At 39.2% G+C, this 12,992-nt stretch overlaps 1 protein-coding gene across 1 annotated transcript in view; it reads right to left on the bottom strand.

Annotated features, from left to right (window-relative positions):
- ITGBL1 (integrin subunit beta like 1) overlaps positions 1-6,267 on the bottom strand; it is a 123,463-nt gene extending 117,196 nt beyond the window's left edge. The window contains exons 1-2 of the mRNA XM_058800048.1: positions 6,197-6,267; positions 4,711-4,922 (exon numbers count right to left, since the gene is read on the bottom strand). Of these exons, the coding sequence (XP_058656031.1) occupies positions 4,711-4,922; positions 6,197-6,267 (283 nt within the window). The remainder of the gene's footprint in view (positions 1-4,710; positions 4,923-6,196) is intronic.
- Between the last annotated feature and the right edge of the window lie 6,725 nt (positions 6,268-12,992).

Genomic DNA, 12,992 nt, shown 5'->3' with positions numbered 1-12,992 from the left:
TAGGAGGAAAAGTCACAAAATGCCAAGTTCTGAAGTCCAGACTAAAGCAAACTAGGTCAGAGCAGAACTGCAACCTCCATTTTTGTCAGTAGCCTCCTGCCCTACTTTTAACTTGATCCTTTAAGGAGGCTTTGTCTCCAATGGCCAGGTGTGCCACAGTTGAATCTTTGCAAACATGGCCTCTGACACAGAAGAGGCTTATACCTGTTTTCAAAATCCAAGGCTTTGATATTCACTTTGGATCAAATGGCAATCAATGCAGGTCACAGGCTGACTTTTCTTCACACTTTTAGCAAGAAATGCTGCTCAATGAACAATCAGCATGTCAGACCTCCCTTCAGTATGAATACAAAAGCACATTTGTTAGAGCCTTTCCAGCTCAACTTCAATAGCTCTGCCTAAAGACACTATTCAGTTTCTGTGCAAAGAGCAGTGCTCAGCCCAAAATGTTCACCAAATTCTATCTTCAAATTCCTAACTCTCTCAAACTGCTGTATAGTACCATACATCCAATAAAATTCCATGGATGCATAGCTATGTATTACCTTAATACTTCATTTTGGATTTATCTTGTTATTTCTACATCTATTCCTAGTCAATTTAATTTTTCACTTGTGTTCTCTATATTGTTTAAAACCTTACAGACCAGGAAATAATGACACTCAAATTCTTTAGTTTTTCATATTATGCATGATAATACCTCTGTTTGAGAAAACCAACGACTAATGCCAGCATTACACTGCTGAACTAGTATTAAAATAGGTACAACACCCACAGTTTTGGAGAAAGAAACAGAAAAAATCTTTCATTGGCCTGAAAAACAGCAAGTTCCACAGCAACTGCTTATGGAAAATCAGACTGTGCCATCATTTTTCAGTAGGTGTAAAAGGTACTTCAGTTTGGAAGGAAAATTATTCATAAAATCTTAATAAGTATGAAAAAAATCAAAGATAACAAATACAGTTCTGAGCAAAGACAAGCCTTCTTCACGTGTTGCTGCCTATGTTGTCACCAAATTGTGTCTGTCTTTTCATCTCACCTACTACAAACAGTGCAATCATACATGTCCCAGCCGACAGTTCTTGTAGTGCATTCTCTAAGAACATCTGAAGTGCTCCCACTTCAGTTGGCCAAGGAAATCTATGCTTAGTTTAGTTTATCATTAACTGCAGACACAGTAAAAGATTTAAAAAAAAAAGAAAATAAAAGAATAAAAAAACCCAACCAAACAAACAAAAAAACAAAACAAAAAGCAAAAACCCCAAATGAACAAACAAACAAAACCCACAAAAAAATTAACTAAAATGGATTTTCCACTTTACTGCAGAAACCCCACAGAGCAATAGGTATCAAGCAGTGATGTGACAGGAATTAGTCCTGTATTCCACTTTCCCTTGCACACAATATGGGCTCCACTTATGCTAAGAAAGCCTGAGGCAATATGCAATTGTCTGAGGTCAGAACTACTATCTGCAAAAAAACAGCAACAAGTATATTGTCTGTTCTGAATGAAGCATAAATCCTTTGGGGATCTGATTGTTTTTGATTCAGTCTGCCTCCTCTTAGCTCATCTCCCTGAATATTGGTAACAAAAGATAAAATAAAGATGTCCCTGACATTGCAAAGAGAATGACAGGACAGGTTCTACTTGATTTCCTCTACACCCCATGATACATAAAGCAAATAAAAAGGTCAGGAGGAAGACTGGAGACTTAGTGATTCAGATGGCACACAGTTACTTGTTTTCTCTCTTCTTTGTTTCTGACTCCATGAGGGATCACCTGTTACTTTATCAATCCCAGTGGGATAAAAGGCAAGAAAATTATTTTAACTCCCTCTAAAGCACCTGGAATCATAACTGGAGAGAAATACAGCAAAGTCTCAAGGGAAAATAAAAGGACAGCGACATTTAAATCTGTTCTTCTTCATTACTCATGGCATAATCTCTTTCCCATTTTTATAAAAGGTTTATTAGAAAAAGCAAATCAATATGATGGATAGCTGACATTTTCTTTACCTTCAGGCCTTCTCTCTCCAGAATATGATTGTTCAATAACTGGTCCAGAAAGAGGATCTGACACAGAAAGCGCCTTTAAGATAATGAGCTGCATATTGAGCAACTTAATCTTTTGATCAGCTTGGGACATGCAAGGGAAGTGGAGGTATGTCTGAATTGACTGGCAGGGAAACACAGCTATCTTTGGCATTTGTGACTCAAACAACTCTGCCTGTCCATCTCTGAATATGAACATCACTGATGATCAGACATCAGTCACTTGAAAAAGGAATCACTCTGGCAGCTTGAAAAGTAGCGTGTTTTAAACAGCATTAGCCTCAAATACCATGTCTTTCTAGAGGGATGTTGAAAAAGCGTCTAGAAGCTCTCCATGTGGTACCAGTCAGCAGTTACTGCTGTTGCCTATGTCAGGAGACATCCACAATTAAAAGGGACAGAAAATGTCAAAATAAAAATATGAAAAAGAAAATTAAAGCAGGAAACAGAAATAGAACTGCAGAAAGACATTATGGCTATTTACTTAGAGGAAACACAACTTCATCATTAAGCCAAAAAATGGCCTAAAAATGCAAAGAAAGAGAAATATGTCATACACTGAAAATTGGCCTGGTGATGTAATATTAAGAAACATCACTGGATGCAGTTCACTGAATAGCTGGGTAAGGGAAAATATTATTCATACAACCTAAGTTCCAGTCTCTTGCTTAGAGTTATCCTAGATCTGACCTTCTTTTCTATGCTCCCTTCCTCCCACATACACACAATTTCAGTGACTAAAAACATGGTGGAAAAATGAAGAGGGCAACAAGCACAGCCTGAAAGGAGGTGCTTCACCAACTGGACCCCAGCTCTGGAGGAGTTACCTGGGGCTGCTCTCCTGCATTGCTGGGCAGCCCTGGACTGCAACAAAGTCAGCTGGATTTTTAGCATAATTGTCAATAAGCCCAAATGAAGAAAGCTAAACTCCTGTACCCTTCACAGTTGTTTCCCTCCCCAGGACTTTGTACTGAATTTTTTACTACTTTTTTTTTTTTTTTCCAGAAGAGAGAATTCAAATTATCTCACATCTCAGTGATAACATGGTAACAAGGCTTCAATACTCCAGCTAGGAGTGACAAAGTGACAAGTACAGAAAATCGTTTTTAAAAAAACATTTAATCACTTAGCATTCACATCTTTGAACTGCTGCATGAAGTGCTACCCAAAAGCTAAATATTGTTAAGAGATCTCTTTGCTCTCTTTATTCTGTGTGCACACTATACCACCAAAGCCCTTACAAAACTCGCAGCCACTGTTCATGATATTAACAGGAATATGATGGTGGAATTTACAGTAGAATATTAAAATTGAAGGAGCATTCAGTTTCCCTTTATGCAATTAACCCAGCAACAACAGCAAGCACTTTGAAATAACAGTACCAATCAAAAAATTCATGTTTGGGACAGCAAAGCAGTGAAATGCTATGGTATTTCTTATGTAGGGGGATTTAATACTGCTTACTGCAGAGTCTATGAATCAGTTTCTCTACAGAACTCTAAAGCCACAGGTGCCAAACATAAATCTTTTTCTCATAATCCCATTCTTGGTCCTTTCATGTTATTACTGGACTTCCTGCATAAATTGTTGCTAAAGTAAGTTTGGTCCTTTTTCCTACAAAATTTGCCAAACCAACTGCTGGAATGCATTTGTATTGTCCTCTTACTAGAAGAATTTCTGTAACATTCCCATTGACCTAATTGCAGGTTTTGGCCTGAAAAGATGACACGTTTCTGTGAGTCTGGTAAAGCTGTTGAAACAGGGATAGTAGAAATGAAGTAACCTTCTGGCCCCTTTCATCAAGCTCCAGGCTGAATCCCCTTAGGAATGTGATGGCATTTCTTCTCCCTGCTTTTTTCTAAAATCCTATTCTAAGCTGCTTAAAAAAAAAAAAAAAGAAAAAAAGAAAAAAAGAAAAAAAGATGAAAATCTGACCAAAATAACCCAGAAACTTAAGTAAAGACAGCTGGAAAGATGAAAGAGTGATAATGCTTACATGTAAACCAAGCGACATGTTCCAACAACTGGCAGGAACTAAATTTTATCCCAGAAATGTATGTTATTAAAGAATACAATGCCAGTGGGGAAATCCCTGAAACCACAATACAATTACATTGTTTTAAGTTTTTTTTTAGAAAGTATTATCATTACTTAGAGAAAAACAGAGTTTTCATGTTTATATAGCAAATACGAGACTTATCTTACAGTAAGTCTTTTTTATATAGCAGAAGAAAAAAATAATAATCACTGGACAAAATTGATTCTTTTTAAATAGTTTAAAGCCAGGGTAGATACCATAAGCCATCATTAGGCAAGCGATTCAAATAAGGAAATATATAAAAATGTGATCAATGTTACATACTATATTAGACTTAAAACATAGTTTGCAGAGCCTCCAACCCAAAGCAACTTCTGCTTTTGTCCCTGATGCAGATGAATCTTGCTCTAAGCTAAGTCCCATTTTATGGCAGACACAGTGCCTGTAAATTGCATCCTTTAATCTGGCAAAATCCTTGGGTGTCTCCACCATTCCATTTAGAGTCATGTTTCAGGGACCCATATATAATCACGTCTCTACTGTACCAGTGTGCTGTCTTCCTGTTTTTAGTATACACTCCTAATTTTCTAAGCTTCTGTCACCATCAGGGCTTCCTTACCTGCGCAGATTTTCCCGTCGTAGGTCTCGCACACCCAGTCGTGGCACTCGCAGAGGGGACCATAGTATTTGCCGGCCTCGGTCACTTGGCAGATGCAGACTCCACACTCACACCTGCCTCTGTCACTGCACAGCTTCCCCCCTGGGACACGGCACCTGAGCTCCGACTCAGCCCGGGACAGCCGGCAGGGAGCAGGGATACCCAAAGCGCTCCTGTGCGGGACAGCAAACTGAGTGAGCTGCGGTCAAAGCCGGGGCTGCAGCTCAGAGCCACTGAGACCTTGGCTCATTTGAAACCACCCTCCTGTCACTGGCTTCAGCCAAAACCCAGAATATTGTTCTTACCACCTCTTCAGCTACGGTTGCAAATTATTACTTGTCTCAAATCACCTAGTTTTCTTTGTTTTCATCAGAAACCTCACTGCTACCTGCAAGAATGCATATACTTTATTTTACTTACCTTTTTAACTACATTGGCCTCTACTTTCCCATCAGGCCTATCTGGTATATATGCACAGACACTTATAGCTTGATTATCCATCATGAAACATTTTGATCTTAATTACTTCAAAAAAGTTTAAAGATGCCATATACATCCAAACATCTGGATAGCATAACAGGAATATATATCATACAGAACACTAAAGGTTGATTCTAATAAAACATGTTTGCCAAAGTAATCCTTCTGGTTGTCAGATATATATGATCCATGAGTCCAATGGAAAAGGAAACCAAAGTAATTGTGGCTTTCCAAGCAACACTGTATGTAGGTTGTGGCTGTGGTTTTCGTAAAAGCAGCAGAATCCAATTCTAGATCCGAAGATCTGCAGCTCTGCCTTGCAGTTGTACCATGCACCAGAACACATGGGGATCAGGACTTTCAGGACATTCTCAGGGGAAAATCACACTTTGTCGCATCAGGAACTGAATCATAGGAAAAACATAGAGAATCATAGGACTGCTCAGGCCAAAACCAGGTCTTCACAATGCTAAGGAATGCTGAAGATGTAGATGAATAGAACCTGCCCTTCTCAGCAGATTTTGCAAGGCTCAGGGGCAAAGGAGGCACTGGCCTTAGGAGCCAGTGTGTGCTGGCTGTGGTGGAGATGGAGAGTGAAGGGCAGCGCACCTCTCTGTGCCACTGCATCAAAGAGCAGCAATAAGCATGGTTCTGTGGCTTGGTGCCTGCTCCACTCAGGCAGCAGAATCTGGAAGTCTGGGTGTAAAGAGTCATCACTAGTCAGGTCTTCTCCCTTCACTGCTTTCAGAGTGTGCATTTTGGGCATCAAATGCATCGTTGCCAATAATTCGGCAGTCTGCACATGCCCCCTACCTAGTGAGGTTCCCAGTGACCCAGAGCACTTCCCTCAGCGTCACCTTTAAGGAGGCAGAGGAAGAGCCACCAAAGTGCTCCACCGCTCCCTCAAAATCACACTCCCGGCACCTCAGAATCCGCCGCACCCGTGAGAGCGGAGAGCCGCACTTACCGCAGGGCCGGGGGCCCGGCCGGCAGCGCGGGGCCCAGCAGCAGCCCCAGCAGCAGCGCCGGTGCGAGCATGCTGCGAGGGGTGCTCGGCGCACCTGGCGCGGGCGGACGGGCGGACGGACGGGCGGACAGAGGCGGCAGGCACGCGGAGAGCTGCGCGCTGGACAAGCCCGGCTCCAGCGCCGCTCCCGCCGCGCTGCAGCGGCTCTGATTAGCTGCCTGGGAGCGGGATTTGGGCAGCACTCTGGGAAGGAGGCCGGTGCCAAACCCCGAAGTTTACAGTCTAGGCAGGGAAGTAATTAGAAACAGTTGCGCAGCCAGATGGTTTATTTTGATGTTTTAAAAGTGGCCCGTTCACAGATGTGAACGAACTGTCTCATTCTCAAAGCAGAGGCACCGTAAGTATTTGAGGTATGTGTATCCCCCCGTCCTTTGACAGACGGCTGCTTGGGATAATCTGTGAAATTTGTACCGACCGGGAGCCAGGAGCAGCGCTCCCCAGCTGCAACATCCCTGCCTGGCTGCTGGAGCACCTCCCTGGCGCCTGCCTCCCCAGGTCCGTCCGTCCATCCGTCCGTCCATCCCTCCTTAGCCTGAGGTCACCTGCTCGCGTCACAACGCCGTGCGACACTGCAGGCTGCCAACCCGCACCAGCATGACTGACTGCACATTAAAAGTATTATTAGTTTGCCATTTCCTAATGCCTTATTAAAACACAGTCCAATACTTCATCTCAGCAGTGGGAGATTTTTGAATTGCCTTAAAACTAAGCTAAAAGGAAGGATAGTCTCTCCAAATTAATCAGCTTTGGCAGATATGGCCACGTGCACTTCTTCATGCTGCAGAAAAGTTTTAGATCCCTCTGGCTGTCCGGGGAAATTGCTGTTTGCCTGATGCCTCCCTCGGATGGAAAGCTCTCAAAGAAACAAACTTTGACCACAAAAGAAGATAAGTCATAGGTGTCCTAGTCTACACACACACACACATGCATTTTTAAAGCAGGCGGCTGAAAGGTTTTACTGGTTTTGAAGCCTGTATTGGAGATTAAAGCCCTCAGTATCTTCCTCAGAATGAAAAACTCTTGTTTTAATTTCATATTAAGTATCTAAAATACCACAGATTATTCTGTTCCAGAAAACATCTTAAGATTTAGTTAAAATTCTGACTCAGAGGCTGCCATTCCTATGAGTTTAAGTGGGTGTCTTACATTTTACATAGTGAGCTCAAGGCTGCAATTCACAGCATTCCTGCTAACATAACTAGTTCTGCTAGTGATATTTCTGCAAAAAAAAAAAAAAAAAAAAAAATAGCATCAACCATTTGACTTTGTTCTGCTGGCCTTATATACGACAAAAGAACCATTAAAATCTAGTTTGGGGCCTGTTTTCAGTCAAGCGCCCACTTCACTGGAGGATAAAACTTTATCAAAATTCAAAAGAAGAGATGGGACAAAATTGGCTCTAGCATATTTGTTAGCATATATTATTAGTCCCTGAAGATATACAGGTTAAAAGAAAAAAATATTCCAATGGACTATTAAAACACAAGACTTTTGTCATATTTTAGTAAGTTATCTTGAAGTTGTGAAGTGCAACTGCCTACCCCTAGTGTACTACCTTCTTTATGACACATAACTTTACCCTAAGATACAAGCAAGGAGAATTAGGATGTAAAAAAATCTAAAAGCGCCACATACAGCTGTTGCAAACCAAATCTATTTTTTACCAGTTTTGCTGTCCTTTATAGTGTATTTCATATTGCAAGTGTGTTAAAATGTTTTCTCAAGCAACAAAAATCATAAAAATCCTGTATTGAGTGATCTGTTGGCTTCAGTCCTGTGAATGTTTACAGTCCTGCTAACCCCATGTGTTTGACTTACTTTGATGGATCTAGTGAAAAGGCAAGTAATATTGGCAGGAAAATCAATAAATATTTATTTCTGACAGTCCTTGAACTTTGAAGTCCATGCTTAATGCAGCATTATGCCTTCTAACTGTGTGATAGTTTTTGAAATGCATTTATAATGCTGCAGTAAAAAAATATTCATAAATTAAGACCCTTTAGATTACAGAAAAGAGCACTTTTAAGAACAATGTGATTGTCAAAAATTGTACTGCCTGAAGTCTCAATTTAGAGAAGAATAAAGAGAAAGCTTTGCATTTTAACCAATAGTAATTACCTTTTAGCACTAAATTTATTTTTAATCCACAACTTTAAAGGCTGCCATCTGTTCATCTTCCTCCTTTTTCCCTGAGCAGACTGTTGCTGACAGGTATTCAGAAGACTTTCAAGCAGACTACAAACTATAACTTCAAATATACAGGGAGAAGACATTCACCATGATATGATGAACTTATCACTGTCTTATTTTTTTTACATCTGTCATGTTTTGAAGAAATACACACCTTTTTGCTATGGACTTTTCGAATTTGGAGAAGGCATACTTACACAGTCGAAGGATGCAATATTCGAAATGTGTACCTAGAGCTTAAATTTAATAAATGCTTTCATGTGTACCTGTCTCTAATACAATATCTCAGTGCTTCCTTAATAGATTTTGACCTTTTCTCAGATTATTATTTAGTCATTTAAGCCTAGAATATTTTTATGCATGCATATATAAACATGTGTAAAGTGTGTATATACATATATATGATGTGTATGTATTCAGAAGCTAATTGGCTACCAAACAGGCTGTAAATTCAATATAAAAGGAGTCAGTGTCTTTCGAAATGGGAACCTGACATGCTGCCTTGAGAACTGCTCACTTCCTTTCAGCCACTCCTGCACACAACCCTAAAGAACTTTTTTCTCTACTGGATAACATACACCTACAAGAAGCACAGCGGTTGTAAAATGCAAGTTTTCCTATCTATTGGAGTTTCATACTAAGGCTCTAGACCTGCAGGTGCTTGGTAAATGTATAGTTTACAAGTGGTAATGCCACTTCTTGCAGAATAAAGGTAGAAAAGAGAAAGTCAACATATTGCTGATGAGGAGAAGCTGGAACACACCTGCTAATACTAAACAGCCCCTTCAAAATAGGCAACAGGTTTAAATAATACTTGTCAGACTTAAAATTACTTCAAATAAAGACATGTAATTAAAAAGATAGGTGGTGTTAAGCACACTTACACTTGAACATCATTTTTTAAGTGTTTCCCTGTTACTGTTCTTCATAAAAGTTTGCAGGATTAGGTAGAGATATAGGGATAATTTCTAATATTTTCCCTGCAATTTTATTGACCAGTAGAAGAATCAGTAGGGTAATTTCCTATCCAAACTGGTGAAGGCTATTTTTATGATTTCATAGTCTTCTGAACTGCACTAAACTAAGCTGCAAGCCTGGGGATAGACAAGGTAATTCATAGGCAGTGATTTCTTTTTTAAAGGCAAACAATATCTTAACTTCAATTTTGCCAGAATTGTTTTTATAATAAATCAAATAAGAATAATATTTTTTTTAAAGGGGAGAAAAAGAAAAAAGCTATTTTACACTAAGAGTGGCCTCATCCTGGAGCAGAATGCCCAGCAATGTTCATCCCATGACATAGTCAAAAGCCATCTGGACAGGGTTTGAGCAACATGCTTTAGGCTGTCCTGCTCTGGGCAGGTAGGTTAGACTAGACCATCTCCAGAGATCCTTTCCAACCTCAAATATTCCATAATTCTATGACTCTGATGGCATAATGTGCTATTGAACAAGGTTTGATTCAGTTTGGAGAGGCAGATGGACTCTGTCAACTCCTTTATTATGGCCTTTATTACAGTGAACATTTTAATTTTGTTGTCACTTAATAAAGCCACCAGCTTTGCAAAACACATTCCATGCCATTCTTAAGGATTTTCTTTTTAATGAAACAAATCAAAATGCACATAAAGTGAACAGTTTAAGTTTAAAAAAATGGAAACCATCAAAATCTGTCAAATACTCTTTCCGGGTTTCCATTGAAGCCATTTTAGTAACAGCATGGGTTTGTAAGAGTGGAGATGAAGCATTCAAATGTAGAGGCATTCAGTTACATCAAAATTTTCTAAAATTAACTACAAGTTGCAAATCCCACATATCAAGCAATTAGTGTTCCTCCATAAAATGTGGAACAAGGAGAATTTTAAGTGTCCAGTGATTCTTCTGTGAAAAACATACAATCACTAAACTAGGTGGTTGTAAATATCTAATGCAAACCACTTAAAAGCCATGAAGCAAAAAGTACTTGATGGAGTTAACTAAAATCTGTCTGAATTGAAGAGTTCAGAAATGCATGCAACTGTTGAGAGTCATTGCTGTGCTGGTCAATGCCATCCCTAGAAGGGAGCAGGAGACAGACTACACACGAGCTGTGCAGAACTGAAAACCTTGTGTTAATTTTGCTGACAGGACATGGAATCTGGGACAGCTCATGGTATCACACTGGGAATACAAATAGTTTTTGGAGTTACAGGATTAAGGTTAGAACAAGATAAAAGCTGAGCTGGTCTGAATGTAGCTGGCCTGAATAGTACAGAATATAAGCTACCCAAACAGTTCATAGGCCAACATTAATCAAGATGTTATTTTGTTATACTCTAGGGTAAAACCTTAGCTTACTCCTTCATGCCTCAGTTGAAACTTTAAATAGCTGGTAGGTCTTTTGTTTGTTCAATGTTTGCAAGTGAATTCCCCTACACAGCAATAATATCCTGCTTTTACAGAGGCTTTAAGGAAGCAGAAGGTATTTCAGCATGATCTTGCAAGAAAGCCCAAAATGCCACAACAACACTGCATTTTAAAACCCAGTCTACTGCGTTCTTAACTATTTAGCATTTCTTTCAGAAAGCAAGTAAAGCTCTGTCATAAGCTGAGCTAACAGTAATAGTGAAGAGCCCAAAAAAGAAAATAAAAAGCAAAAATTTTTCACCATAAATTATTACTTTATGTTCAATTGGTGCCTTATTTCTCAAAGGAACAAGGTTTCTTGATGCTGGGAGTCTTGAAAAATCAGAAATAGTGTGAAGGACTATCTTGTTTGTGATCCTTTTAACTAGTTACCTGAATAAGTTATAATGAAGGATCATTCTAATCATTTTGTCCAAAGAGCTGTTCCTAAGGACAGCAAATTTAAAAAATAGATGCTGCTGACTTCTTCAGGGCAGAACTGTAGTAACTCAGGTTGAGTGCCTAAATTAAACACATGCACACCAGATTCTCCAGGGCAATAGCAACCATCTTGTATGGTTCCAATGCTCTGTCTTGCACTGCTTGCTGTTAAACCAAACATGAAGAAGAGACAGAAATTAAGAAAAAGGAAGCGTGGGAAAACACCTATATTGCCCTTCTGAGAACTCTGTACCTATCAAAAGCAAACTAATTCTACACAGTTAGCAGTGGACTTCAGACCCTCCTCAAGGTGTGAAATTAAGAAAATCATACTCCATGTCCTTTATTCTGGTTGATCGATGTTGACACACATCACAGACACTCAAGAATGACAGTTTTTAACCCATCCCAGTCAAAGCTCTCATGAGCGTTAACTGAGTTTCTCCTGCTGTCGCTTGCCTGATGTTGCTCTGTGACCATTTCTGTTGTGGTTACAGGCTTCTGAGTGAAACTACCACTAGCCAGAGCCATAAAGGGATAGGTGGAAGCAGACTGGGCTGCTCGGCTCATCTAATTCACATGGAGCCCCAATAACACCAGGGAGCTGCTCAGCATCTGCAGAGCAGGACTTCAGACTCTGAGAAAAAATTGTGGTAACCACCATTTAGATGACTAAAAACTTGGGCACCCTGAGGCTGAAGAGCAACAGGCAGGAATTTAGCAGGTTTTAAATTGTATCCTGTGCCAAAATGATTAAATCTTACTTTGGGTCTGAAGTTTAATTCTGAATTGCTAAATGATATTTTGTGACCTTTTTTAAAAGCTCAAGCATAATTTCAAAATTAATATTTCATGAATTCTTTTAGTCATTATAGACAGTCTGAAATCTGATCAAGCACTGTGCTCTTTCATAAGTGGTAAATCAAATTCGAACAATGGCAATCTCAGTAAGATCAGCTCTTTGGGATGTTTTTAAAATATGTTTACATTACTCTTGAGCTATTTAACAAATACTTAGGGAAAGTAAGGACAATAAAGTAAATAAAGTTCAAATAAACTCAGAAGTAAAACCAGGGCTTAAGGGCTATCCAAATTCTGTAAAGAAACATGTATAATAAATAGATGCTTTGAATTTCCCCCTTCCCTTTTTTTTTGGTAGCGTTTCCAAAATATGTTAGAGAAATGAAAGTTATAGGTAAGGTTGAGAATTCTGCCCTTGAATACGCAGTACAAATCCCCAAATTTTTCTTCTAAATGAAAATTCTGGCATGTCCAATTTCAAACATGTGTTGAAGTTTGAAGGATGAACAGGGAAATTCCTTTATCTGATCTTGATTGTAGAGATGAGAGGTAAATCTTTACTACGAAATATCTTTTCTTTTGACCTATTTAACATTACTGTAAAGTAATGTGGTAGGATTAACTCCCAAATTCTGTCTTTATCTATATGTTTATGGCTTGCTTTGTAGGTCAGTGTGAATTTTCTAAATTGGAATTAAAACAGACTTGAAGGTTTGGAGCCCTAAATATTAGACATTGTTACAGACTTTAAAGGACCAACAGGTTTTTTGCAAAATTATATCAACTATTTAATAGATATTTAAGTTTTATCCTCACATGCCTCCTATATGCCACTGAAGTATGAAAATGTTCATGCTTTTCAGATGTGTGCCACATCTGAAAGTAAATTGGTGGTTAAATAGCAAAGCAAGAAAGGGCT

The sequence above is a fragment of the Ammospiza caudacuta genome, chromosome 2 (assembly GCF_027887145.1).
Source record: "Ammospiza caudacuta isolate bAmmCau1 chromosome 2, bAmmCau1.pri, whole genome shotgun sequence".
Classification (NCBI taxonomy): Eukaryota; Metazoa; Chordata; class Aves; order Passeriformes; family Passerellidae; genus Ammospiza; species Ammospiza caudacuta.
This window is presented reverse-complemented; position numbering and strand designations above follow the sequence as displayed.